General features: G+C 50.8%; 1 protein-coding gene and 1 long non-coding RNA gene across 2 annotated transcripts in view; one reads left to right on the forward strand and one right to left on the reverse strand.

The window, feature by feature from the left end:
- The window catches only part of TNFRSF17 (TNF receptor superfamily member 17), a 46,840-nt gene extending 23,860 nt beyond the window's left edge, over nucleotides 1-22,980 (forward strand). Inside the window, exons 2-4 of the mRNA XM_062180643.1 lie at nucleotides 16,861-16,984; nucleotides 17,333-17,479; nucleotides 22,479-22,980. Of these exons, the coding sequence (XP_062036627.1) occupies nucleotides 16,861-16,984; nucleotides 17,333-17,479; nucleotides 22,479-22,756 (549 nt within the window). The 3' untranslated portion in view covers nucleotides 22,757-22,980. The remainder of the gene's footprint in view (nucleotides 1-16,860; nucleotides 16,985-17,332; nucleotides 17,480-22,478) is intronic.
- Nucleotides 416-27,231, reverse strand: LOC133750902 (uncharacterized). The gene is made up of 3 exons (XR_009864742.1): nucleotides 26,989-27,231; nucleotides 7,079-7,539; nucleotides 416-927 (listed from the first exon to the last, which is right to left on the reverse strand). It is a non-coding gene; the product is annotated as an uncharacterized LOC133750902 (long non-coding RNA).
- Nucleotides 27,232-27,388: the final 157 nt, after the last annotated feature.

Genomic DNA, 27,388 nt, shown 5'->3' on the forward strand with positions numbered 1-27,388 from the left:
GGGAGACTGTTTGATAGGAAGGCTCTGGGGGGATTTTACAGACTCTAGGGAGTGCACGAGACGATGAGAAACGAACCACCACCGTGTTCAGGCCTGGCAGGAGAGGGCCGCCTCGGCTATTCTGCTCTATCTGCAGTGGGTGTTAGGATGCCTGGGCTCCTCAGTGGACTGCCTGGCTCTGATTCCCCACTTGGGCTCCTGACTCCAGCCTCCTGCTAAGGCAGACCCTGAGAGGCAGCAGGTGATGAGTCAAGTTTTTGGGTCCCTGCCACCCTCCCAGGGGACCTGGATTGTTTTACTATTTCCTGGCTACGGCCTTGGCCTAGGCCCAGCCATTTCAGGTATTTGGGGGGAAGGAACAAGTATATAGGAGATATTTCTGAGTCTCTGAGCCTCCCCAAAATAAATAAATAAAATCTTCTGGAGTGTCTCTTAGGTACACAAGCACAGTCTCACTCTATACAGTCACCATGATGCAGGGGAACAGCTGTGTTCCTGGTGCTCTACCCTCCCCCGACCCTGGCTCTTCCTAGAACCCCAGTTCTCCTTGTTCCAGGGTCAGGCATCAGTGTTATTGCTTCCATGTGTCTCCCCCAAGATATTTTCCATGATTTGCAAACACAATTTGCATAGTGTTAATGTTCAGAAATGCACAGTATTAATGTTCGATTTCTAGTGTAACTTAGGTTTTGTTTTAAGATATACACAATCACGGGACCAGGGTTTGACACAGCAGTTAAGACGCTGCTTGGACTGGCGCTGCGGCTCACTAGGCTAATCCTCCGCCTGCGGTGCCGGTACTCCGGGTTCTAGTCCCGGTTGGGGCGCCGGATTCTGTCCTGGTTGCTCCTCTTCCAGTCCAGCTCTCTGCTGTGGCCCGGGATGGCAGGAACTCAAAAGAGGAGCCACCTCTGCTGTCTCCCAGGTCTACATTAACAGGAAGCTGGAGTTAGAAGCGGAGCCAGGAATCAAACCTAGGCAGTTGGATATGCGACACAAGTATCTTTTTTTTTTTTTTTTAATTTTTATTTTTTTGACAGGCAGAGTGGACAGTGAGAGAAAGAGATAGGGAGAAAGGTCTTCCTTTGCCGTTGGTTCACCCTCCAATGGCCGCCGCGGTAGGCGCGCTGCTGCCGGTGCACCGCGCTGATCCGATGGCAGGAGCCAGGGGCTTATCCTGGTCTCCCATGGGGTGCAGGGCCCAAGGACTTGGGCCATCCTCCACTGTACTCCCTGGCCACAGCAGAGAGCTGGCCTGGAAGAGGGGCAACCGGGACAGGATCGGTGCCCCGACCGGGACTAGAACCCGGTGTGCCGGCGCCGCAAGGCGGAGGATTAGCCTAGTGAGCCACGGCGCCGGCCCGACACAAGTATCTTAACCAATAGTCCAAACTTATCTTTATCTAAAGGAAAAGAAATTATTTGACCCACGAATTTGAAAAGTTCCACAGGTACACTCTGCTGCCACAAGGAGTTTAAGAGTAAACATTTGGGGCTGGCGCTGTGGCATAGTGTGTATTGCTGCTGCCTGCAGTGCTGATAGCCCATATGGGTGCCGGTTCGAGTCCTGGCTGCTCCACTTCCCATCCAGCTCTCTGCTATGGCCTGGGAAAGCAGCAGAAGATGGCCCAAGTCCTTGGGCCCCTGCACCCACATGGGAGACCCTGAGGAAGTTCCTGGCATTTGGACAGGCGCAGCTCTGACTGTTGTGGCCAACTGGGGAGTGAACTGGTGTATGGAAGACTCCATCTCTCTGCCTAACTCTGACTTTCAAATAAATAAATAAATCTTACCAAAAAAAGAGTAAACATTTCCATTAAACTTCTTTCTTTCCCAAGGTACTGACAGTCATTCCCTTTTAATGCATCACGCATTAGCTGGAGAAGCACTCTGATGAATCACAGAAGCCTGTCCAATTTAGTCTGTGGCACGTGTGTCCATGTGCTTCTCCACTCGGGGTCCTCAGGAAAGGGCCCGGGGGCACACACAAGTGGGGAGCACTGGGGTCCCAGCAGCATGTTCAGCAGGGCTGTGAGCCAGGGGAGACTGCAAAGGTTCTGAAGCAGTCTTTCTCTGACCTTCTCCTGTCCTCCGTGCACCCCCACCCCCAAGTGAGTCACAGAATCCTTTCCCTAAGTCAGGTCATAGAAACTAGAAATAGTGCTCTAACCTTCTGCCACCTTTCTCTCTTTTTTCTTTTTCTTTTTTTTTGGTTGACAGGCAGAGTGGACAGTGAGAGAGAGAGACAGAGAGAAAGGTCTTCCTTTACTGTTGGTTCACCCTCCAATGGCCGCTACAGCTGGCGCGCTGCGGCACCATGCTGATCCGAAGACAGGAGCCAGGTGCTTCTCCTGGTCTCCGATGCAGGTGCAGGGCCCAAGGACCTGGGCCATCCTCCACTGCCTTCCTGGGGTACAGCAGAGAGCTGGCCTGGAAGAGGGGCAACCAGGACAGAATCTGGCACCCCGACCGGGACTAGAACCCGGTGTGCCGGTGCCGCAGGCGGAGGATTAGCCTATTGAGCCGTGGCGCCGGCCCTGCCACCTTTCTATGTATGATTCAGGAGGGGTCCTGCCCCATACCCAGGTGGAAAGGACTCCATAGAAGGCCTAGAAGAGTCTGAACAGATAGGCCTGACTGGGATTCCCCCGAATCTAGCATCATACCAGACCTTTGGTCTAATCACATTTCTATGTGCTATACACACACTTCGTTGGGCACTGTGGTACAGCGGGTTAAGCCACTGCATAGGAAGTCTGCATCCTATATTCGAGGGCTGGTTTGAATCTACTGCACTTCTCATCCAGCTTCCTGCTGATGCATCCTGGGAAGAAGCAAATGATCCAGCTCAAGTGCTTGGTTCACGCTGCCTTCTATGTGGGAGACCGGGATGGAGTTCCCGGCTCCTGGCTTTGACCTGGTCCAGACCAAGCTGCTGCCTCTTGCAGCCATTTGGGGACTGAAGCAGGTTGGGAAATTTCTGTCTCTCACTCTGCCTTTCAAGTCAATGAAAATAGATACCACTACTCCCCTCCGAAAACAAACAAACAAACACGAAAAAGGACAGTTTTCCCTGGGTCTCTGAGTCTTCGTTTCTGAAGGCTTTTCTGTCATGTTAAACCTTATGTAAGTGTTTCTCCGTGTACTGCTGTGGGGGTGTCAGCTGTGAGGCTGATGGGGAGAAACAGCACATCTTTGTGCTGCCACACGGGACGTTCACAGAACATGTACGATATGAACACGCACTATAACTCTGCAGTCTGGTAGGTCACGTTTTCCCTAGCTTTTACTAACGTGAAGTCTTTTTTTTTTTTTTTTTTTTTTAATTTGAGATGCAGAAGGAGAGCGAGCGGGAGAGCTCCCATCCACAGGGCCATTCCCAAACACCTGCAATGATGGGGGGTGAGCAGGGACTGAAGCTGGGAGCCAGGAGCTCAACCTGAGCGCTCCGCTGTGGGACTTGGTCACCTTAACTAGTGTCTTTCTAAAGATTTTTAATTTATATATCTTTATATTCATTTACAAAGCAGAGAGATAGTGAGAGACACGGAGACAGATACAGAGGTGTTTCCAGCCTACTTGTTCAGAAAACTCAAATGCCCATGACAGCCATGGCTGGGTTGGGCTACATCCAGGAGCCTGGAAATTCGTCTGGGCTTTCCCCACGGGTGGCAGGGACCCAAATACTTGAGCCATCACCTGCTCCCCTCTAGGGTGTGCACAGCAGGAAGACGGAATCAGAAGCAGAGCTGGAAATTGAAGACACTCCAATTGGGGAAGTGGACATCACAAGGTCCACTTTTTATTATTTTAAGGTGCTGTAGTGTGTACTTTGCCAAATGCCCAGCCCTGAACCAGTGTGTTAATTGCTAGGCTAAATGCTCACTCCTGGGACACTGGTTAAAGCCCTGGTCTGCAAAGCTGGCATCCCATATGGGTTTGAGTCCTGGCCGCTACACTTCCGATCCAGCTCTCTGCTATGGCCTGGGAAAGCAGTAGAAGATGGCCCAAGTCCTTGGGCCCCTGCCACCCATGTGGGAGACCCAGATGGAGTTCTAGGCTACTGGCTTTGGCCTAGTCCAGTCCCGGCTGTTGCAGTCATTGGGGTGTGAACCAGCAGATGAAAGTTTTTCTCTCTCTCTCTGTCTCTTTCTCCCTCTAACTCTGCCCTTCAAATAAATAGATACATCTTTAAAAAATAAAAGAGTGCTTTTTAGGGTATGTGAATTGTATCTCAATAGAGCCACAATTAAAGTAATATAAAATGACTATCACTTACAGAGCCCCTGACAAGCTCCCTGTTCAGAGGGAACAACAGTGTCCCAGAACAATTATAAACATCAGCACTGATTAGACAGCTTTTCCTCTGGGTGGCCCACTCCTACCCCACAGCCTCAAGTCCTTTGTGTTATCTCATTTGACTTTCACAACAACTCCCGAAAGATAATCTCAGCATTGTTTCCCTTTTACAGGAAGTAACCAAAGCTCAGACAAGTCAGAGGAATGTGACCAAAGCTACATGACTCCGACTCCGTGACCCCTTACAGGGGCTTGGCCAGGACCCCGCATTCCAGTCGGACTGCTTGATGTGGTTACTCTGTATAGATGCAGTCCCTATGGTTTTTTTTTTTTTTTTTTTTTTTTGACAGGCAGAGTGATAGTGAGAGAGAGAGAGACAGAGAGAAAAGTCTTCCTTTTTTGCTGTTGGTTCACCCTCCAATGGCCGCTGCAGCCGGCGCATTGTGCTGATCCGAAGCCAGGAGCCAGGTGCTTCTCCTGGTCTCTCATGCGGGTGCAGGACCCAAGCACCTGGGCCATCCTCCACTGCCTTCCTGGGCCATAGCAGAGAGCTGGCCTGGAAGAGGGGCAACCGGGACAGAATCCGGCGCCCCGACCGGGACTAGAACCCGGTGTGCCAGTGCCATAGGCAGAGGATTAGCCTATTGAGTCACAGCGCCGGCCTTCATTCCTTCTATGGTTTGACATTTGTGGACATGAAAACGGCAGCTGAAGGTATTACAGTGAGCACGTAACGGGCTGTACCTCAGCCTAGGTCAGCCTTGGTTCCTCCAGTTAAGCTGCTACCTGTGATGCCTGCATCCCATATGAGCACCAGTTTTGAGTCCCAGCTGCTCCAGTTCCTATCCAGCTCCTTGCTAATTTGCCTGAGAAAGCAGAGGAATATGGCCCAAGTTCTTGGGCCCTTGTCACATATATGGGAGACCTGGATGGAGTTGCAAGCTCCTGGCTTTGGCTTGGCCCAGCCCTAGCTATTGCAACCATTTGAGAGGTGAACCAGTGGATGGAAGATTTCTGTGTCTCTCCCTCTCTCTCTGTTACTCTGTGTTTCAAAAAAATTAAATATCTTTTAAAAATGTTAAAGGGAGTAGTCAGTGATTAGGGGGGCTGGTGGTACAGCTGGTTAAAGCCCCAGTCTGCAATGCCGGCATCCTTTATGGGTGCTGGTTCTAGTCCTGGCTGCTCCACTTCCAATCCAGCTCTCTACTATGGCCTAGGAAAGCAGTGGAAGATGGCCCAAGTCCTTGGGCCCCTGTACCCATGTAGGAGACCCGTAAGAAGCTCCTTGCTCCTGGCTTTGGATCAGCTCAGCTCTGGCTGTTGCGGTCATTTGGGGAGTGAACCAGCAGAATGGAAGACCTCTCCCTCTGGCTCTACCTCTCTCTCTATAACTCTGTCTTTCAAATAAATAAAATAATTCTTTTAAAAAAATGTTAGGCCAGCGCCACGGCTCAATAGGCTAATCCTCTGCCTGCGGCGCTGGCACCCCGGGTTCTAGTCCCAGTCGGGGCGCCGGATTCTGTCCCGGTTGCCCCTCTTCCAGTCCAGCTCTCTGCTGTGGCCCAGGAGTGCAGTGGAGGATGGCCCAAGTGCTTGGGCCCTGCACCCCATGGGAGACCAGGAGAAGCACCTGGCTCCTGCCTTCGGATCAGCGCGGTGCGCCGGCTGCAGTGCGCCAACCGCGGTGGCCATTAGAGGGTGAACCAATGGCAAAAGGAAGACCTTTCTCTCTGTCTCTCTCTCTCACTGTCCACTCTGCCTGTCCAAAAAAAAATGTTAAAGGGAGTAGTCAATGATTAAAGACAAAAATCATGGAAGGTGTTTGGTGCAGTGGTTAAGATGCCTGCCATGCCGGGGTTCATGTCCCAGCTCTGCTTCCAATCCAGCTTCCTGCTAATGCACTCCTTGGGAGGCAGCAGGTGATGGCTCATGTAGCTGGGTCCCTGCCACCCATGGGAGAGATCTGGACTGAGTTCTTAGCTCCTAGCTTGGCCCAGTTCTGGCCAAGCATTTGGGGTGCAAATCAGTGAATGGAAGATCTCTGTCTCCCAAATAAAAAATAAAGTGGAGGCAGGGTCGATGCTGTGGCGCAGTGGGTTAAAGCCCTGGCCTGAAGTGCCGGCATCCTATATGGGTGCCGGTTCTAGTCCCGGCTGCTCCACTTCCAATCCAACTCTCTGCTTTGGCCTGGGAAAGAAGTGGAGGATGGCCCAAGTCCTGGACCCCTGCACCCGTGTGGGAGACTTGGAGGAAGCTCCTGGCTCCTGGCTTTGGATCGGTGCAGCTCCAGCTGTTGCGGCCATTTGGGGAGTGAACCAGGATGGAAGACCTCTCTCTCTGTCTCTACCTCTCTCTAACTTTTTCAAATAAATAAAATAAATCTTTAAAAAAGTGGAGACAAAAATTATCCCAGGTAGAAGTTGACAGAAAAAAAGCGAAGCAACTCTGGAACTTTCTGTAGAGCTGCAGAGCACTTCTGATGGTGCTGAGACTTCAAAGCAGCCCATCTTCAAAGGGAAGGCAGCCAAGGGCCGACAGAACTGGCCCCAAACGAAATTAGCATTTTAGTGTCCACAAGCAAACGGGGCAAGGTGTGCTGAGATCTAAGTAAGAGGGAGAGAGGGCAGAGTGACGGCTTTGCCTTGCAGGAGTCGCCCAGCAGGCACCTGGGCTCATTGCTTTCTTGGATCCTGGCTCTGAGCTGTCTGTCTCCTCCCGCCTCCCTGTGCACGAGGCCTGCCTTCCTCAGGCTCTGTCTCAAGCTGAAGAAGAAACTTACCCACGTCTGCTTGTGGAGACGCAGGAGGGCCCATGTGTGTGGTGTGGTGTTTGCTGTTCCTTCGTGTTCTTCTTACTTTTGCGTGTTTCGGTTTCTTTCATTTCAACCACAGTGTACTGGAAAGGGCCTGCTTTGTATTTAGTGGAAGACGCAGTGCTGCCTCCTGGTTCAGGCAGCAGCTTTGGCATCTGCACCAGGCAGGATGCTGTAGGTTATGGGCAGTAACAAACACCACCCAAATCTCAGGGCTGTGTTTCTTATTGATGTGACGGGTCTGCCTCGGGCTGCTTGGGTGGCTATGACAGCACCACAGGCTGGGAGGCTTAGACAGCAGAAATTTCTCACGGTTGTGGAGGCTGGAACTGCAAGGTCAGTTGGCGTCTGGGGAGGGCCCACTTCTTGGTTTACAGGTAGCTGCCTTCTTGCTGTGTGCTCCCAGGGTCTTTCCTTGGTGCATGGTGCTGCGGGGGGTGGGGTGGGGGGAGGAGAGAGAGTGAGAGAGAGAGAGAGAGTGAGTCATGATTTCATGGGAAATTAACTATCCCCCACAAAACCCCATCTTTAACTGTCACCACAGTGGGAAGAATAATTGGAGTCAGGGCTTCAACGGATATGAGTTTTTAGGGGACAAACACACTTAGCCTGTGACAGTGTCCTTCCTGGATCAGCAGGGTCTATGCCCCATGGATTCTTCCTTTTGAAACCAGACCTGAGAGCTGGGACCAAACAGTATCAGGAGTCACTATGGCACAAGAAGGAAAATGTGACTCTGAAGGTTCTTGCCATCAAGCGACACATGTCCCGCCTGCTCCTATTCCCTGATGCAAAGCAAGTTGCACATCCACAACAGATAACTTCAAGGGGACACATGGAAAACACACTCCTGCCCTGTGATCAGGAGAGGGAAATGGCTCAGATGCTGGCCATAGAGTCCCTGGTCTAGATGGTGTTGGGAAGGTGTCTTTTTAGATGTGATGAACATTTCTATCAGTAGACTTTTTTTTTTTTTTTGACAGGCAGAGTGGACAGTGAGAGAGAGACAGAGAGAAAGGCCTTCCTTTTTCCGTTGGTTCACCCTCCAATGACCGCTGCGGCTGGCGTGCTGTGGCCGGCGCACCGCGCTGATCTGAAGGCAGGAGCCAGGTGCCTCTCCTGGTCTCCCATGCGGGTATAGGGCCCAAGGACTTGGGCCATCCTCCACTGCACTCCCGGGCCACAGCAGAGAGCTGGCCTGGAAGAGGGGCAACCGGGACAGAATCCGGTGCCCCGACTGGGACTAGAACCCGGTGTGCCGGTGCTGCAAGGCGGAGGATTAGCCTATTGAGCCACAGTGCCGGCCTCAATCAGTAGACTTTGAGTCAAGCTTTTTAGCCAACTCTATCTGGGGCTATACAAGGATGGGGATTCGGGAACACAAAGCACCTACAGTAACTAAGGTGGTATCGCCCAGAGTTTATTCAGAGAATCTGAAAGAAGGCAAGGATTGGACATGTGGTTAAGGGCCTGCTGATGTGTCTGCTTGACTGGGCCACAGGGTGCCCAGATATTAGGTCAAGCTTCATTCTGGGTGTGTCTGTGAGGGTGTGCAGGTGAGGTCAACATTTGCATGGGCAACTGATTAAAGCAGATGACCCTCACCAGGGCAGGTAGGTGGCCCTTACCCAATCAGCCACAAGTATGGGGGAGGGGAATAAAAAGGCTGACCCTTCAGATCTGAGAGAACTCCCGCCTGGCTGCTGAGCTGGGCCACTGCTCTTGTCCTGCTGAAACACCGGCTCTGCTTGAGTCTCAAGCCAGGGTTCTTGGGCTGGATCGTGCACATTGGCTCCCCTGGGTCTCCATCCTTCTGGCTGTTAAGTCTTGGCACTTCCCAACCTCCGTTTTCTTTCTCTGTGTAGACAGTTCCTGACTTACAAAGGAGAGGCTTGACTTACGATTTCTCTACTGTACCATGGTGCAAGAGTGCATTCAGGGGACACTGTACTTTCTTTTTTTTTTTTTTTTTTGACAGGCAGAGTGGACAGTAGAGGGAGACAGAGAGAAAGGTCTTCCTTTGCCATTGGTTCACCCTCCAATGGCCGCCGCGGTTGGCACGCTGCGGCCGGTGCACTGTGCTGATCCGAAGCCAGGAGCCAGGTGCTTTTCCTGGTCTCCCATGGGGTGCAGGGCCCAAGGACTTGGGCCATCCTCCACTGCACTCCCTGGCCACAGCAGAGAGCTGGCCTGGAAGAGGGGCAACCGGGATAGGATCAGTGCCCCGACCGGGACTAGAACCCGGTGTGCTGGCGCCGCAAGGCGGAGGATTAGCCTACTGAGCCGCGGGGACACTGTACTTTCAATTGAGAATTTGCATCAGATACTGCAGGATCCTCTTGTGATGCTGGGTAGTGGGAGATGTTGTTCCCTAGGCCGTGTGATCCTGAGGAACAACTGATGCTCTAGTGTGTGCTAAGCTAAGGTGGGCGGTACGTCAGGTACAGTATGTGCATTTTTTTTATAGAAACAGAATTTTTAAAAATTTGAGAGGCAGAGTTACAGAGAGAGAGGGGAAGGAACATAGAGAAAGGTTTTCCATATGCTGGTTCACTCCCCAAATGGCCACAATGTCTGGAGCCAGTGCAATTGGAAGCCAGGAGCCTCTTCCTGGTCTCTCTCATGGGTGGAGGGGAGCAAGCCCTTGGGCTATCTTCTCTGTCCTCCCAGGTCACAAAGCAGAGAGCTGGACTAGAAGAGGAACAGCAGGAACATGGACAGGCACCCGTATGGGATGCTGGCACGGCAGGTGGAGGCTTAGCCTACTATGCCACAGTGCCAGCCTCAGTATATTCATTTGTTGATTTGTGATATTTTCAAATTATGATGGGTTTCATGGGACAGAATCCCATCATAAGTTGAGGAGCAGCCGTATATACATCCTGCTGGTTCTGTGTCTTCGGAGACTGTGATTAATAAAAGCCTGGATTGCCTCTTTCAAGGAAAAAAATTAAGGTCCCTCCTTAAATAAGAAGAAACTATACTTTTGGTTTGGAGTTGGGGCGAAAGGTCAAATTGCTCTGCTGTGAAAACTTGGCCCCAATTTAGTGATTTTGGAAAGGGAATCTGATGGTTGGATGGGGTTTTCCAGGCAGACCAAGCTGCTCATGGCTTTGGAAGCTGGAGGCGGCTCTGATTTGCTTCCTTGGAGTAGTGAGGAGGGCTAAAGCTGGGGGCTGACAGGGGGTGGCTGTTTCTCGCTCTCTCTCTGTCCCATGTCATCCAACCGAGACCCCTTTTGCTGTTACATAAATGCCCTCTCAGGAAACTTTAAACAAAAAAACCTTGAAAAAAAATCATGTTAATCTACTTTCTTTTTGCTCTGTTAAACCCCCAAATTATGGTCCTTGAGAACTAAATGGAGAGAATTATGAAGATCCCCTGGCCCAGTGTTTCCCCAGTTGTCTTCCACAAAACCTATGCTCCGAAGTGTTCATAGGCAACCCTTGAAATAAAGGGATTCTATAAAGGGTTTGATAAATGCAGTGTGTGCTGTAGCCTCCTTGCTGAGAACCCCAATGTGCTTTCCTATAATCGAGGTGCAGATGCTGGCGCGACCCTGACGTGGAGATGCCAAAGCAGGCAGTTGGCACCTGGGTCTGGATTTCAGGGGTAAGGTTGGAGCTGGCTACACGGGTTACACCATGAGAATAGATGAGATTGCAAGAGACAGAGTTGAGAAGTAACAAGGTGAGAAGTCTGTATGTGCTGCAGCTCTTCTGTGCTCATTAGGGGAGGATCTGAGAGTGGAGCCATGACTCAGAGGATGGCATTGCTGAGCCAAGTGACAGAGAAACCAGGACACTGTTGGACTTGAGTGACTTCCTCAGTCAGATCACACAATTGGATTTCTCACCTGTAAAGCCAGTAGATTCTTTTGTTGCTTAAGGTTTTGCGTCATTTCTAATGAAAAAGGTCCTGGCTGGCACCGCGGCTCACTAGGCTAACCTTCTGCCTGCGGCGTTGGTACCCCGGGTTCTAGTCCCAGTCAGGGCGCTGGATTCTGTCCCGGTTGCTCCTCTTCCAGTCTAGTTCTCTGCTGTGGCCCAGGAGTGCAGTGGAGGATGGCCCAAGAGCTTGGGCCCTGCACCCGCATGGGAGACCAGGAGGAAGCACCTGGCTCCAGGTTTCGGATCAGTGCAGTGCGCGGCCGTAGCGGCCATTGGGGGGTGAACCAACGGAAGGAAGACCTTTCTGTCTCTCTCGTCTCTCTTACTGTCTAACTGCCTGTCCAAAAAAAAAAAAAAAGGTCCTGACTAGTATGCCATCTTCTCACTTCCTTTGCACATTTCTCTCTGTCTCCTCTTGGAAGGTCTGTGCTATTCTGTCATTCAGGGGAATCAGAATTAACCTGACACCACCATCTTGAGGGGCAAATAGGAGGGCCTGGTTTGCCCGGGCCAGGGTTTGTGGTTAACATTTCAGGCATCAGTGGAGAATCTGTTAAGAATTTGTTATTATGGTTAAGGGTTTTTATTTTTACTTTTAGAAAGGAAATCTCAGGGAGGTGAAGTCACTCAGCCAAGGTCACACGTGCCCACTACCCATCACCCTCTCAAGGGCTTCTGAGCTTTTTTATTTATTTAATTCATTTGAAAGGCAGAGGCAGATGGATAAGGACAGCTCCCATCTGCTTGTTTATTGCCCAAATGCCCATAGCAGCCAGGACTTCGCCAGAGCAGACCAAAGCCAAGAGCCTGGAACCCAATCTGGATCTCCCACGTGGGTGGCAGAGACCCAAGCTCTTGAATCACCACTTTCTGCCTCCCAAGTGTGCACTGGCAGGAAGCAGCACTGGGAGCAGAGCTGGGATTCGAGCCCAGGTACTGCAACATGGGATGCAGGTGTCTTAACCCCCGTGCCATTTGCCTTCCCCAAGGATTTTTTTTTTTTTTTTTTTGACAGGCAGAGTGGATAGTGAGAGAGAGAGACAGAGAGAAAGGTCTTCCTTTTGCCGTTGCTTCACCCTCCAATGGCCGCCGCGGTAGGTGCGCTGCGGCCGGCGCACCGCACTGATCCGATGGCAGGAGCCAGGTGCTTCTCCTGGTCTCCCATGGGGTGCAGGGCCCAAGCACTTGGGCCATCCTCCACTGCACTCCCTGGCCACAGCAGAGAGCTGGCCTGGAAGAGGGGCAACCGGGACAGGATCGGTGCCCCGACCGGGACTAGAACCCGGTGTGCCGGCGCCGAAAGGCGGAGGATTAGCCTAGTGAGCCGCGGCGCCGGCCTTCCCCAAAGATTTTACTGTGATATTTGGATTGCTAGCAACCAAAATTGAATCTGGCTACCGTACACTATAAAGGGTCTTTTCAGGCAGGATCAAAGACAGAGCCAAACAAGAAACCCAGGAAGAGGAGGGAGCAGTGCAAATGGATCACCCCCAGGCCAAGGCCTGCACTCTCTGTTCAAACTCGCAGTTAGTGGGAGAGAGAATATGCTTAGGGACAGAACAGGGCATGCAAGATGAAGCCCATGACCCTGGTCCCTGGAAGCCCACACTGCAGATCTGAGGCACTGGGCAATATATCAAGATGGATCCGCCAGCCCTGGGCTTCTCCCAGCCACCTACGGGTGATGAAAAGCCACCTCTGCAGGAGTGCACCAGGAGAATCCTGCCTTCTCCTCTACTTTCTTTCCTCCTCCATGTTTCCCATACTTTAAAACACAATTCTTGGCCGGCGCCGCGGCTCAATAGGCTAATCCTCCACCTTGTGGCGCCGGCACACCGGGTTCTAGTCCTGGTCGGTCGGGGCACCGGATTCTGTCCCAGTTGCCCCTCTTCCAGGCCAGCTCTCTGCTGTGGCCAGGGAGTGCAGTGGAGGATGGCCCAAGGACTTGGGCCCTGCACCCGCATGGGAGACCAGGAGAAGCACCTGGCTCCTGACTTCAGATCAGCGCAATGAGCCGGCAGCGGCAGCCATTGGAGGGTGAACCAATGGCAAAAGGAAGACCTTTCTCTCTGTCCCTCTCTCTTACTGTCCACTCTGCCTGTCAAAAGAAAAAAAAAAGAAAAAAAAGAAAAAAAGCCACAATTCTTCTTCAAAAATCTTCATTATTATTAAAAAGAAAATTATTCAAATAGTACTAATGATTTTTCAACAGGGATTCACTTTTTTTTCCTACTCAGGTCTTCTTTCTCCTGCCAGAGGCAATGACTACAGTCAGTCTTCCATAATCTCTCCAGAGACAGCCTCTGCTTGTGTATGTTTGTACGGAACTCGCCTGTCCATTTGGTCACGTGGCAGAGTGTGTTATATGCACCGTTCTGTACCTAGCATGTTTCCCTTAGCGATGTACTTTTCATGTGAGACTGCATGTTTCCTTCTTTCTGATGGCTGTCTCATATTCTGTTGGGCGGCCCCAGTGATGAGCAGTTAGCTTGTTCCAGGATTTTTTTTTTTTAAGATTTATTTTATTTATTTGAAAGAGTTACAGAGAGAGGTAGAGACAGAGAGTTCTTCCATCCGCTGGCCAACTCCCCAGATGGCCACAATGGCCAGAGTTGTGATGATCTGAAGCCAGGAGCCAGGAGCTTCTTTCGGGTCTCCCATGCGGATGCAGGGGCCCAAGGACTTGGGCCATCTTCTACTGCTATCCCAGGCCTTAGCAGAGAGCTGGATCGGAAGAGGAGCAGCCAGGAATAGAACCAGTGCCCATATGGGATGCCAGCGCTTCAGGCCAGGGCTTTAACCTGCTGTGCTACAGCACTGGCCCGTTCCAGGCTTTCATGAATACATACGCTGGTGCAGCAAACACGCTGGGACCTGGGGCCTCCAGCACCTGAGCACATTCCTCTTTCTTCCCAGCAAGTTATCACAGCTTTGCCCTTGCTTTGCCTTGGCTTCCCAGGCACAGCTCCCATCAGCTACTTCTTTTTCTTCACCACTCCTGCAGGGGTCCTGCTTGACATGACCACAGCCATCTTGGGCACATCGGCCATCTTGTCCCTTAGGTGACCTGGCTAGTTATCCCAAACCCTAGGGGATAATCAAAGGCAATGAGATCCTCTGTGGGCACTGATAACCTGGAATGCCTTTTCCTGCCACTTGGAATGTTAACATATCTCGAGAAAGTTCAGATATGTTCAGTTAGCCTTTCCTGTCTGTGGCAGCCCAGACTATCATTCTGTATATGAATTCCCAATAAACCACATTCAGCGTCCTCTTGGACTCGTGTGACTTTCTTCAGCCTCACGGCATCTTCTGCCTTTGGTGGCTGGTTCTTGCGTACCAGGTTTCCCCGAAATAACTCCTTAAACACTTGCAATCTGGCTCCTGCCCACTGGCACTCTCAAAGACCTTCTTCCTTAGTGCATCACCTCTGGTGTTTCCAGAGAACTTGGCCTCACTGCAAATTCATCCTGAAATTCTTTTTATTTTTAAAGATGTACTTATTTACTTGAAAGGCAAAATGACAGTGGGAGGAAGGGAGGGAGGGAGGGAGAGAGAGAGAGAGAGATTATCCATTAGCTGGTTCACTTCCTCAATGGCTACAATAGCCAGGTCTGAGCCAGGCCAAAGCCAGGAGCCAGAACTCCATCAGGATCTCCCATTTGGGTGGCAGAAGCCCAGGCACTTGATCCATCTTCGGCTGCCTTCCCAAGTGGATTAGCAGGGAGCTGGGCTGGAAGTGGAGCTGCTGGGACTTGAACAAGCTCAGCATGCCAGTGCACAAGTGGCGGCTTAGCCTCGCGTGCTGATACTGGCCCCTGACACTCTCTTCTTGCTCAGTTGTAATCGGAGATCATTTGTCCTTCCTGTGCATCCCTAATCGAGCTTTTCCCATGTTTGGCCTTTCCTTCAAAGGCCATCATTTGGAGGAGCAAACTCCTGGGCCAGCTGCTTCTTCGCTCCTGGCTGTCTCACCCACTCACCTCATAACCTGGGTCTCCAGATAAATTCGATGTTTCAATCAGTAAGTTCAAAATCTTTTTTAGGTTTAAGTTCCAGTTTAAAAAACAATGTGCTAGGGATACAGGATGGTCGCTTATGCCTACATTCCACATGTGAGTGTATGGTCTGAGTCTAGGCTACTCTGCTTCCGACCCAGCTTCCTGCTGAGGTGCACCCTGGGAGGCAGCAGGTGACGGCTCAGGCGCGTCCCTGCCACTCCCATGGGAGACCTACGTTGAGTTCTGGGCTCTTGGCTTCAGCCTGGCTCAGCTCCAGCTGTTGCAGACATTTAGGGAGTGAACCAGTGCATGGAAGAGCTCTCTTTCTGCCTGTCAAGTAAATTAAATAAAGGAATAAAAATTTAAAAGCAAACTCAAGTGATTCCATTCATGTAACAAGGAACACGCACTGCGTCTCTCTACCCATCTGGAAATCCTGCTAGAATGGGGCCGATCAGGGGTTGGCTGAACAGAACCTGGCCAGCACACTGGCCAGCTCAGCAGCAATGCAGAAAGCATTAGCGACGACTGTATCTGGACGCTTGCACCACGAATGGTTTTTCTATCCGCTTCTCTGTATTTTCTGAGTTTTCAACAATAGAAAATGGATTATATCATAGTACCCCACTCTGCCTTTACTGCCACCTCTTGCAGTTCAGCTTAGGGCATGTCCAACAGTTAAGACACCACATGGGAAGCGTCCCAAAGGGGAGCGTCTGGTTCATGTCCAGGCTGCACTTATGACCCAGCTCGCTGTTAACATGCATGCTGGGAGGCAGCAGGTGGCGGCTCGAGCACTGGGCTCCCTGCCACCCATGTGGGAGACCTGGATATGGTTCCCAGCTCCTGGCTTCAGCTGGCCCAATCTGGGCTGGTGTGAACCAGTGGATGGAAGATCTCTGTCTCCCTCTCTCTGCCTTTCAAATGATGAAAATAAATAGGGGCTGCCGCTGTGGCGTAGCGGGTAAAGCCGCCGCCTGCAGTGCCAGCATCCCATGTGGGTGCCGGTTCAAGTTCCGGCTGCTTTACTTCCGATCCAGCTTTCTGCTATAGCCTGGGAAAGCAGTAAGAGATGGCCCAAGTCCTTGGGCCCCTGCACCTGCGTGAGAGATCCGGAAGAAGCTCCTGGTTCCTGGCTTTGGGTCGGCCAAGCTCCGGCCACTGTGGCCCTTTGGAGGGTGAACCAGTGGATGGAAGACCTCTCTCTCTCTCTCTGCCTCTCCTTCTCTCTCTGTGTAACTCTTTCAAATAAATAAATAAATAAATAAATCTTTAAAAAAAGAAAATAAATAAATAAAATCATAACAAAACCTGGCAGCTGGGTTTCACTCCTCCTTCCCTCTCTCACATTCTATCAGTTACCACTACACGTGGTGGTTGCTGGAGTCCGTTCCCATCTTCTCTGTTTGATGGGAAGTTCTTAAGGGGCACAAACCATGTCTTGTCTTTCTCCCTGGGGCTTATCACACAGAATAACTCATAAAAAGACTTTCCAAAAATGGTGTCTGAACCTTCCGCTAGAGGCCCCAGGGCTTTGTCTGCATCTTGCAACTGTCACCTGGCTGAGAAATTTCCTCTATAAATAAGCGGTTTCTGTTTCAGGAATGGTTTGCTCTGATATCTACAACCACGCTTAACCCCACCCAGACCTCAAACTCAGGAACTTGAATTAGGGGTGGTATTCAAATCCTTAGCCACAAAGCAAACAGACAGCGCCCTTAAGGACCAACTGAGCCACGTGAACTGGTTTTTTGATTCTAGCTGTTGTCGCTACCTTTGCTGGGGAATTCTGACGGGATTTTACTTGTCCTTCCATGCTGTGCTTTTTCTGGTTCCTTTGTTTCTTTTTGCAACCCAGTTCCAGATGTCTCAGCACTGTTTCCAGAATGAGTACTTTGATAATCTGCTGGGTACTTGCAAACCTTGTCACCTTCGCTGTTCCAAGGCCCCTCCTGTAACATGTCAGCGCTACTGTAATGCCAGTAAGTAGTACCGGATGGTGACCCCCGGGTCTGAAGTGTTCTGTGTATGCTGACTGCTCACTCAGAGGCTAAACGTTAAGGGGATAATGGGGAGATCTGAATCAAGAAGAGAAAGGAAACAAGGCAGTGATTTAAATGCCTATCAGAACACAGTAATTATTCAGAAGTGAATTCAATTTTATGAGGTGCCGCTGTTAACAGCACAGATTATTATCAGCTCCTCCAAATTAGGTGGTATTTAGAATTTGAAAGTCAATGCTGGTGCGTTTATGGGGAACTGAATGGCACAAAATCCATACTTGACGTGAAAACTATGCTATCGGCTCATTCTCTGTTGTTTTACCCAAGGTGTGACCAGTTCAATGAAAGGAACAAACGCGATTCTGTGGACATGCTTGGGCCTGAGTGTGACAGTTTCTTTGGCAGTGTTTGTGCTCATGTTCTTGCTGAGGAAGATGAGCTCGGAGCCATTAAAGGATGCATGCAAAAACACAGGTTGGTTTGATGGCGAATCTTTGAAATCTATTTCCAAGAGGTAGCTTTTGTGTTTCAGTTCCTTTTTCTTTTTTATCATTGACAACCGCATTCGGTTCTGCCTTTTGGAGTAGGATAGTGAACTTCTTCAGAATTCAGAATTCAGCTGCCTTTGTTCTGGTTGTGACACTTTGGGGGGTCTCCTGCCATGTCAGCTTTCCCCCACACTCCCTTCCTTTGTAATTAGTCTACTGAAGCAGTGAGCTCTCCTTGGAAAACGCCTCTGACCAAGGTTAGTGCACTGATTTAAAAGGCATGCATTCAGAAACGGCCAGCTAGGGGGCAGGCATTTGGTGTAGTGGTTACAGATGCCGCCTGGGATGCCCGCATCTCATACTGGAGTGTCCGGGTTTGAGTCCTGGTTCTGTTCCTGGAAGTCCAGCTTCGTGCAGATGTGCACCCTGGGAGGCAGTGGTAATGGCTCAAATCATTGCAATCCTGACACCTACATAGGAGACTCAGATTGACTCCTGGATTCTACCTGGCCTTGCCCCAGCTACTGCCAGCATTTGGAAAGGGAACCAGGGGATGGGAGATCTCCGTCTCCTTGTTTTCAAATTAAAAAAACAAAACAAAACAAAAACCCCAAAGTTGCTAGCCATGCCTGCTAACATTAGGAAAAGAGTATTTGACAAGATGGTTATATGGTCATGTTTTCAATATCAATACAAGAGTACTTCAAAAGGCTGGTTGTAAAATGAAATTTAGTTTAGGGGCTGGCATTGTGGCCCATGTTAATCCTCCATCTGCAGTGCCTGCATCCCATATAGGCCCAGGTTCTAGTCCTGGCTGCTCCTCTTCCAATCCAGCTCTCTGCTATGGCCTGGGAAAGCAGTAGTAGATGGCCCACGCACTTGGGCCCCTGCACCCACGTGGGAGACCCAGAAGAAGCTCCTGGCTCCTGATTGGCCCAGCTCCAGCTGTTGCAGCCATTTGGGGGAGTGAACCAGCAGATGGAAGACCTTTCTCTCTGTGTCTGTTTCATCGTCCGTATCTCTACCTCTCAAATAAATCAATAAAATCTAAAAAAAAAAAGAAAAAAAAAAAAGAAAAAGATGTTTACCTTGGTGCAAAGAAATTTAAAAGTCCACACAGTTTTTCCTTCTTTTTTGACAGGCAGAGTGGACAGTGAGAGAGAGAGAGACAGAGAGAAAGGTCTTCCTTTTGCCTTTGGTTCACCCCCCAATGGTTGCTACGGCCGGCGCATCGCGCTGATCTGAAGCCAGGAGCCAGGTGCTTCTCCTGGTCTCCCATGGGGTGCAGGGCCCAAGCACTTGGGCCATCCTGCACTGCCTTCCCTGGCCACAGCAGAGAGCTGGCCTGGAAGAGGGGCAACTGGGACAGAATCCTGAGCTGGACTAGAACTCGGGGTGCTGGTGCCGCAGGCGGAGGATTAGCCTATTGAGCTTCGGCGCTGGCCCACACAGTTTTTCCATGATACACATTTTTCATGAACTCTTTGAAGATTCCTGATAAGCATGGGTTTTTCTTTTGCACCAAAATATAAACTTATTTTTGTGTTTTTTATCTCCACGAACTTCTTTTTAAAGAAATTTATTTAATTTCAAAGGTGGAGTTAGAGAGAGGGTGAGGCATTTGCAGAGAGAAGTCTCCCATCCGCTGGCTCACTCCCCAGATAGCTGCAATGGCGAAGGCTGGGCCAGACTGAAGCCAGGAGCTTCATCTGGGTCTCCCACATGAATGCAGGGGCCCAAGGACTTAAGTCATTCCCTGCTGCTGTCCTAGGCACATTAGCAGTGAGCTGGATCAGAAGTGAAGCAGCTGGGACTCAAACCGGCATCCATGGGTTGCAGCTTAACCCGCTATGCCACAGCACCAACCCCTCCACAAACTTTCTGAAGTGCCTTCACATATGCCATTTGCTTAGGTCAATATTTTCATAGGGAAAAATGCTGGAAATGAATAACCAGTCACCTGGATGCCTGAGCTATCATCTCTAAAATAATTCTTCATTCGGCAGTAGAGACACAGCCCAGAGACAGAGGTTCTGCTTCAGGCCTCTGAAGGTGAATTCCTGCAACACCTTTGCCTGTGGCTGGATTCCCCAGTAGGTAGCAGATGCTGCCCTATGTCTTTACGTATTTATTTTCCATGCAGAATCTATAAAGCATCTACCTCATTTGCTTTCTTATACAGTAGGAGGTACACGACTGCTCCAAGAAATTTGCTCTTTCCCTGGGGGCCTGATAAGATAGGGAAAGAGAGTGAAGTTTTTTTTTTTTTTTTTTTTTTGGTAACATAAAAGTTGTATATATTTCAAGTACGAAATATAGTTGTTAAACTTTTCTTATTTATTTTCCTTTACTTGAAAGGCAGAAGGTCAGAGAGAATCTTTTATCTGCTGGTTCACTTTCCAAATAGTCAGGGTCAGACCAGTCTGAAGCCAGGGGCCTGCAGTCCACCCATCTGGTCTCCCATGTAGGTGGCAGGGGCCCAATCACTTGAGCTATCATCTCTTGTTTCCCAGGATGCATTAGCAGGAAGCTAGACTGGAAGGACAGCAGGCAAGACTCGAACCCGCACTCCAATATAGGGTGCAGGTGTCCCAAGCAGTGGCTTAACTCAGTGTGCCAGAATACCCACAGTGACAACAAACGTTTTGGTGTACTTATGCATGGTGAAATGGCTACTACAGTCCATTAAATTATCGTACCCATCTCCTTAAATCGTTACTTTTTCACTTTTGGTGGCAAGAACATAGTCTACTCTTAGCAAATATGAAGTATTCAACAGTTTGGGTTTTTTTTTTTTAAAATATTTATTTAGAAGACAGAGTTACAGAGAGAGGTGGAGATATAGAGGTCTTCCATATGCTGGTTCACTCCTCAAATGGCCACAATGGCTGGATCTGAGCCGATCCGAAGCCAGGAGCCAGGAGCTACTTCCGGATCTCGCATGCGGGTGAAGGTACTCAAGGACTTGGGCCATCTTCCGCCACTTTACCAGGCGCGTTAGCAAGGAGCTGGATCAGAAGTGGAGCAGCTGGGACTAGAACTGACGCCCACATGGGATGCCGGCGATTCAGGCCTGGGCTTTAAAACCTGCTGTGCCACAGTGCTGGCCCCCTCAACACAGTCTTATTAATTCCAGCTACTCTGCTATACATCAGGTCTCTAGATTATATTCATCCTGTGTAACTGCGACATTACATCCTTTGGCCAACATCTCCCGGTTTCCCTCCCACTTCTATCAACTACTGTTTTAGTCTTGTCTTCTGTGTATTCAGCTTCTTTAAATTCCACATCTATGTGAGATCATGCAGTAACCTTCCTGTGTCTGGCTTGTTTTGAGAGTGACTCAAAGTGTGACATTTTGGAAGATGGTGTCACACTGTGGGACACTGGGAAGTAAAGAAACTTACCTTCTGGGGTAAAGCATGGGGACACAATGGACTTTTCTTTATAAAGATTTATTCACTTGAGAGGCAGAGTTACAGACAGAGGGAGAGATAGTGGTGCAGCAGGTTAAGCCGTCACGGGCAGCATGCAGCACTGGCATCCCATGTGGGCGCTGGTTCGAGTCCCAGCTGCTCCACTTCCAATTCAGCTCCCTGCTCATGTGCCTAGGAAGGGAAGGTGGTCCAAGTGTTTGGGCCCCTGCACCCACATGGGAGACCTGAATGAAGCTCCTGGCTTCAGTCTGGCCCAGCCCTGGCATTATGGTCATCTGGGGAGTGAACCAGCAGCTGGAAGATCTGTCTCTCCGTCTCTCTCTTCCTGTAATTCTTTCAAATAAATAAGCAAATATTAAAAAAAAAAAAAAAAAGAGAGAGAGAGAGAGGTCTTCCATCTACTGGTTCATTCCCCAAATGGCTGCAATGGTTGGAGCTGCACCCATCCGAAGCTAGGAGCCAGGAGCTTCCTCTGGGTCTTCCATGTGGGTGCAGGGGCCCAAGGTCTTAGGCCATTTTCCACTGCCTTCCCAGGCCACAGCAGAGAGCTGGATGGGAAGAGGAGCAGCTGGGACTAGAACCGGCGCCCACATGGGATGCCGGTGCTTCAGGCCAGGGCCTTAACCCGCTGCGCCACAGTGCTAGCCCCAGAGACATTCTTTTTTTTTTTTTTTTTTTTTCTTTGACAGGCAGAGTGGACAGTGTGAGAGAGAGAGAGACAGAGAGAAAGGTCTTCCTTTTTGCCGTTGGTTCACCCTCCAATGGCCACTGTGGCTGGTGCGCTGTGGCCAGTGCGCCGCGCTGATCCAAAGGCAGGAGCCAGGTGCTTCTCCTGGTCTCCCATGGGGTGCAGGGCCCAAGCACTTGGGCCATCCTCCACTGTACTCCTGGGCCATAGCAGAGAGCTGGCCTGGAAGAGGGGCAACCGGGACAGAATCCGGCACCCCGACTGGGACTAGAACCAGGTGTGCCGGCGCTGCAGGTGGAGGATTAGTCTGTTGAGCCGCAGCGCCGGCCCATTCTTTCTTTCTTTTTTTTTTTGACAGGCAGAGTGGACAGTGAGAGAGAGAGACAGAGAGAAAGGTCTTCCTTTGCCGTTGGTTCACCCTCCAATGGCCGCCGCAGCTGGTGCACAGCGCTGAACTGAAGGCAGGAGCCAGGTGCTTATCCTGGTCTCCATGGGGTGCAGGGTTTTTAAAGGTTCATTTGCTGCAAGATGTTCTGTAGAAGTAGCATCTTTACTTCTGAAACCTAAAGTTATCACCCACTGGCTGATTGCAGTAACCTCTGGTATGATCTCTCATTTCCATATGCCTTCCACAGGGGTGAAACCTCAGTGCCTACAAAGGCTAAGCGTGTGACAAATGCTCTCAGAGGGCCCAGCAGAGGCTCTGTCAAAGGCGAGCCCACCTTTTGCCTGAAGGTGACAGCTGTTAGGTGTGACTTCCAGTGTAGGACATCTCACTCCTTCAGTCCTGATGTTTACTGAGGTCAGTCACAACCACATTGCCGTGAGCCAGGTTCATGTTTCTCTTTCTGCATAATCAGGATCGGTTCTCCTGGACGTGGCTAATGCTGGCCTGGGCAGCAGCAGAACTGCGGATGAAAGAACTCTTCCCAGAGGCCTCGGGTACACGGTGGAAGAGTGTACCTGTGAAGACTGCGTCAAGAGCAAACCAAAGGTCGATTCTGATCACTTCTTCCCACTCCCAGCCATGGAGGAGGGCGCAACCATTCTGGTCACCACAAAAACTAATGACTATTCCGACAGCCTGCCACTTGCTTCAAGCACTACAGGGGTAGAGAAATCAATTTCTACTGCGTAGTTAATCCTCTTGACTGGTGTAGAACTACTTAAAAAATGTTCTTTGAGAAGGAAAGGAGACGAAATCAGATCTGCCCGGGGTGACTGTATTCATCGGTTGCTGCTATAGCTTTTTGTCCTCTGACTCTACAAACTCTGTTACGTACATTTCTGTATCGTATTGCTAACAGCTTAACTGTGGAAACTTCTTTGGTCTTATGATTAAACTCTTGACTCACTGGAAAATAAAAAGGCACTGCAATGTGTAGATCCCACACTGCCAGCTCTACAGGTTGATTACCTCTTTCCTGTATACACATACACACATACATCTCAGGACAAAGGGGTTTTCTCTGTATTGTGAAGGGAAAGCAAGGTCATGCCATGCTCTGTGAGCAGAAGGCTGGAGTCAGTGAGACTAAGCCAGTGAGCAATGCATAAGTGGTTCTTGGCCTTGTGAGCATCCAGCTTCACGGAGGGACTGGGCATTAATATAATCTCAGAAACTAATATGAAGCTGCAAACCGTGACCAAGGTGTACTAGGAAGTTCTCAGCCCAAATGCAGGTAGCTAATACAATACTCAAATCTAACTCTTAGGCAGACTTACTGATGACAGCCTGGGGCTGTTCTAAGTGCCTTACGCCTTACGTTTACTAACTCATTTAATGCACTCCCAGAACAAGGCAGGAAGATCACTATTATGTCCATTTTACAGATGATACAAACTGAGTCAGTGCAAGGTAACACAGGAGCAACTGGCTTAGTCTGTGCTGCTATTAACACAATGTTGACACCGGGCAATTTACAAGGAAATCAGTTTTCTCAATGTGCAGGCTGGAAGTCCTGAGCCAAGGTGCTGGCAGCAGGTGAGGCCATTCTTGCTGTGACCCCACACGGCAGAAGAGCGAGCTACCCGATGGCGTGTGCAGCCAGATTCCTAAGGGCCAGGCGAACCTTCAGTCCAAGAGCTTTTACGAAGGTTCATCTCTACCCCTCTTTCAGAGGTCAGTGGGTGGGGCTAAAAACTCCAACACTCCAAGCATTTGGTCTTAGTGGTTTCCAGCCCCACCATGAGGCTCGCCAGGGATCCCGCCCTACATAATCTCATCAGCATAAACTCTGATGTGATCCAAAAGGGCTGTAAGGAAAGACATTCCTAACACTGAGGACATTTCAGGCGTTTTACAAGCTCTGGGACTGGAAATCTAAGTGGAGTCGGAGGGATCAGAGGTCCTTGTCGCCATGTAAGAATTTCAGAATCTGAGACCGAGAGTAGCAGTAAGCTTGCTGGCTGAGTTCAGTGAAGAGAGTACACCCGCCATGCCAGCTGGGCATCTCAGCACAGAACTGAGGGTGCATTCAGAATGGAGTCTGTAGAGGTAAGGGATATTCCTGGGTGGAGGGCATTCTGGGTGAGGAATTCGTGAAATTCACCTTGGACTTTAACCAGTGCACAGTGTGCGGAAGATTCTAAGCTGCCCATGTGGAGGGCTGGCACCCACTTAAGAAAGTTATCAGACACCAGCAAGATTTCTGATGGGCAGCTGCCGGTTGGTTTCCAAGGCCTGTTCCCATGCCTCTTCCTGCCTGCTATGGCACAGAATTCCCATTTTTGTTCTTTCACACCCATGGGCCCTACCTAATGGAGACAGGGACAAAGACCAGACATATTTCACACAATACCACACACAAACCAGATGCATACATCACCCCACCCTGAAACGTTACAAAGGTGCAAGGCGCCACAGGAAGGAATGACACGGGCCTTCATGCCAAGCCCAACGAAGCAGGTGAGTGACGTTTTGCCAAAGGTTAGAGGTAGGAAGAGTGACACCAGGTTTTCTTGGAGGGGGATTCAGACACGATCACTATGTACAAGAAACAGCAAACTCACCATAACAGTAAAAAACAATTTTGGATGCGGAGAAAAAACATCCCCGCATCAACCACACACAAGTGCTCTCATTCTTACATTCTCTCATGGTGCCTACACACAGCCGTATTTGGACACAGCAGTAGCACAGCGTGTAGACTTTTATATGGGGCCTTTTTCACTTCATATACTATCACTAGTATTTCCCCACACTTCCAATTTTTTTTTTTAAAGATTTATTTATTTGAAAGAGTTAGAGAGAGAGAGAGAAATCTTCCATTCACTGGGTCACTCCCCAAATGGCTGCAATGGCCGGAGTTTGGTCCAATCTGAAGGCAGGAGCTTTATCCAGGTCTCCCATGTGGGTGCAGGTGCCCAAGCACTTAGGCCGTCCTCTGCTGCTTTCACAGGCACACTGGTAGGGAGCTAGATTACAACTTGGGCAGCAGGGAATTGAACCGGTTCCCACACTTCCAATTTTTTTTTAAAGATTTATTTATTTATTTGAAAGTCAGAGTTATACAGAGAGAGGAGAGGCAGAGAGGCAGAGAGAGAGAGAGGTCTTCCCTCCGCTGGTTTACTCCCCAGTTGGCAGCAATGGGTGGAGCCAATCCTGGCCGATCCGAAGCCAGGAGCTTCTTCCGGTCTCCCATGCGGGTGCAGGAGCCCGAGGACTTGGGCCATCTTCTACTGCTTTCCCAGGCCACAGCAGAGAGCTGGATCGGAAGAGGAGCAGCCGAAACTAGAACCGGCACCCATATGGGATGCTGGTGCTTCAGGCCAGGGTGTTAACCTACTGCACCACAGTGCCAGCCCCTACACATCTAACCTTTAAAAATCACATTTTCAGTTGTGAGAGCTGAGCTGTTTGCTGAACTACATGAACGTAGGTGGACTGATGCCTCCACTGCTTCACTGCTATAAATAATGCTACAAAAGCATCCTCCTCCAAAGAGCCCCGGGCCTCAGCTGAGTTGAAGGATCATGTGATCCTGTGTTGAGAGGTAATGAAGTGGGGGCGTGGGGTACTAATCTTTATTCCAGGTCCTTGTCATGCACAAGAGAAGCATTCTAGGTGCTGCCATATAAAAGGCAAATTTTAAAGGTGTGGGAGGCAAAGCAGAGACTATACCCCAGCAACTCCTTCAGCTGTGGTCTCCAGCTGGAGAGACCCCCCCCCCCCCGGCAGTTCTTGGCCAGAACAGAACTGCACATGGGGCAGGGGTTTGTGACTTCCAGCTCAGTGATCCTAAAGTAGCTGCCTGCCTATCCCATGTCAGCAGTGTAGTAGGACTGTGGGGCTGGGGTCCACAGAAGTGGTCTGGAGTCCTGGCTTCATTTCCTAGGAGGGCCTGGTCCTCAGTTCAGTATTTTCCATTGTCAATCAAGTCTCAGACGACATTAAAAAAAAAAAAAGGGAGAGAGAAAAAGGTGGTGGGCATCTGGCTCAGTGGGTAGAACTCCACTTGGGATGCCCACACTGGAATGGCTGTGTTCAAGACCTGGCTTCCAATCCTGGTTCCAGCTTCCTGGATAGAGCTCTGGACTTCCGGCTTGAGTTTGGTCCAGCCCCAGCTGCTGCAGGCATTTGGAGCCCAAAGTAGCTGCTGATGGGACATCTCTCTGCTTTTCAAAAAAAGGAGCAGCAGATACACTATTAACAGGATTGTTTTGCCAAATATTTCTTTAAATGTCTGCACGTGAGTACTGAGCTGTGATGGGAAACCAGTTGAGATCCCAGGCTTGCAACCCTGGGGCTGGTGCCGTGGTACAGCGGCTTAAGTGGCGCCCACACCTGCCTGCATCCCAGGCAAACCACATGGAAGTACCGGGTCCAGTCCCGGCTGCTCCACTTCCAATCCAGCTCCCAGAGCACGCACCTGGGAAAGCAGCACAAGATGGCCCACCTGCTTGGGCCTCTGCCACCCACATGGGAGACCGGGACGGAGTTCCAGCTTCCCGTGCCATTTGGGGAGTGAGCCAGCGGATGCAAGATAGCTTTCTCTCAGTCCCTCCCTCTCTGTCACTCTGCCTTCCACATAAATCTTAAAAAAAAAAAAACCAAAAAAGTTACACTGTGACTTACACACACAGCAGTCCTCCTCCTTGCCGGGTGCCCACTCTCTCCGTGACCCGACGCTGTAAGGCTGCTGTGAGCGTGCAGCGCGCGGGTCACACGCAGCAGCGCCCCCCGCACAACCCTCTCCGGTGCGGACAAACCCGGCAGCCCCCCAACAAGCCGGGAGGGGAGAGGCCTGAAATCCCGAGCCGGACGGAAACCCGGACTGCTCGGGCGGGCCTGGGACGCCCTCTCCCTGCCTCTCGCTCCACGCACACGCCGCAGGCGGGGTGGCGGCCTCGCGGCTCCTTCCGGAATACCTGTCCTGGGGGGTCCTCCGGGGCCGGCGCCCTCTCAGCACCCAGCCTTCCGCTTCCAAGCAGCCGCCTCTTCACAGGGGCCCCGAGGCCCTGGGGCCGCGCTCCGCCATTACTCTTTTTGGGGTACGACCCTCCAGCTCGTACCCCTCCCTCATTACTCGAGGTCTTGTCCCCTAGCGCCACCGGGAGGGACGAACACGAGGGACCTCGGGTCCGCGAGGAACCCCCCCCACCCCCCGCAGCCCTCGCAAGGCGCCGCGACCCCACCTCGGCACTCGCGGCCCCGGGCCGGCGCCCGTGTTTACGTTCCGGGGCGGGGGGCGGGACCTCGGCGCCGACGGAGCTCTGCTTCCGGGGCGGGGCTGCGGGGCTGCGGGGCGGGGCGCGCTGTCTCCCGGCC

This window comes from Lepus europaeus, chromosome 21, assembly GCF_033115175.1.
Source record: "Lepus europaeus isolate LE1 chromosome 21, mLepTim1.pri, whole genome shotgun sequence".
In the NCBI taxonomy this organism is placed as follows: Eukaryota; Metazoa; Chordata; class Mammalia; order Lagomorpha; family Leporidae; genus Lepus; species Lepus europaeus.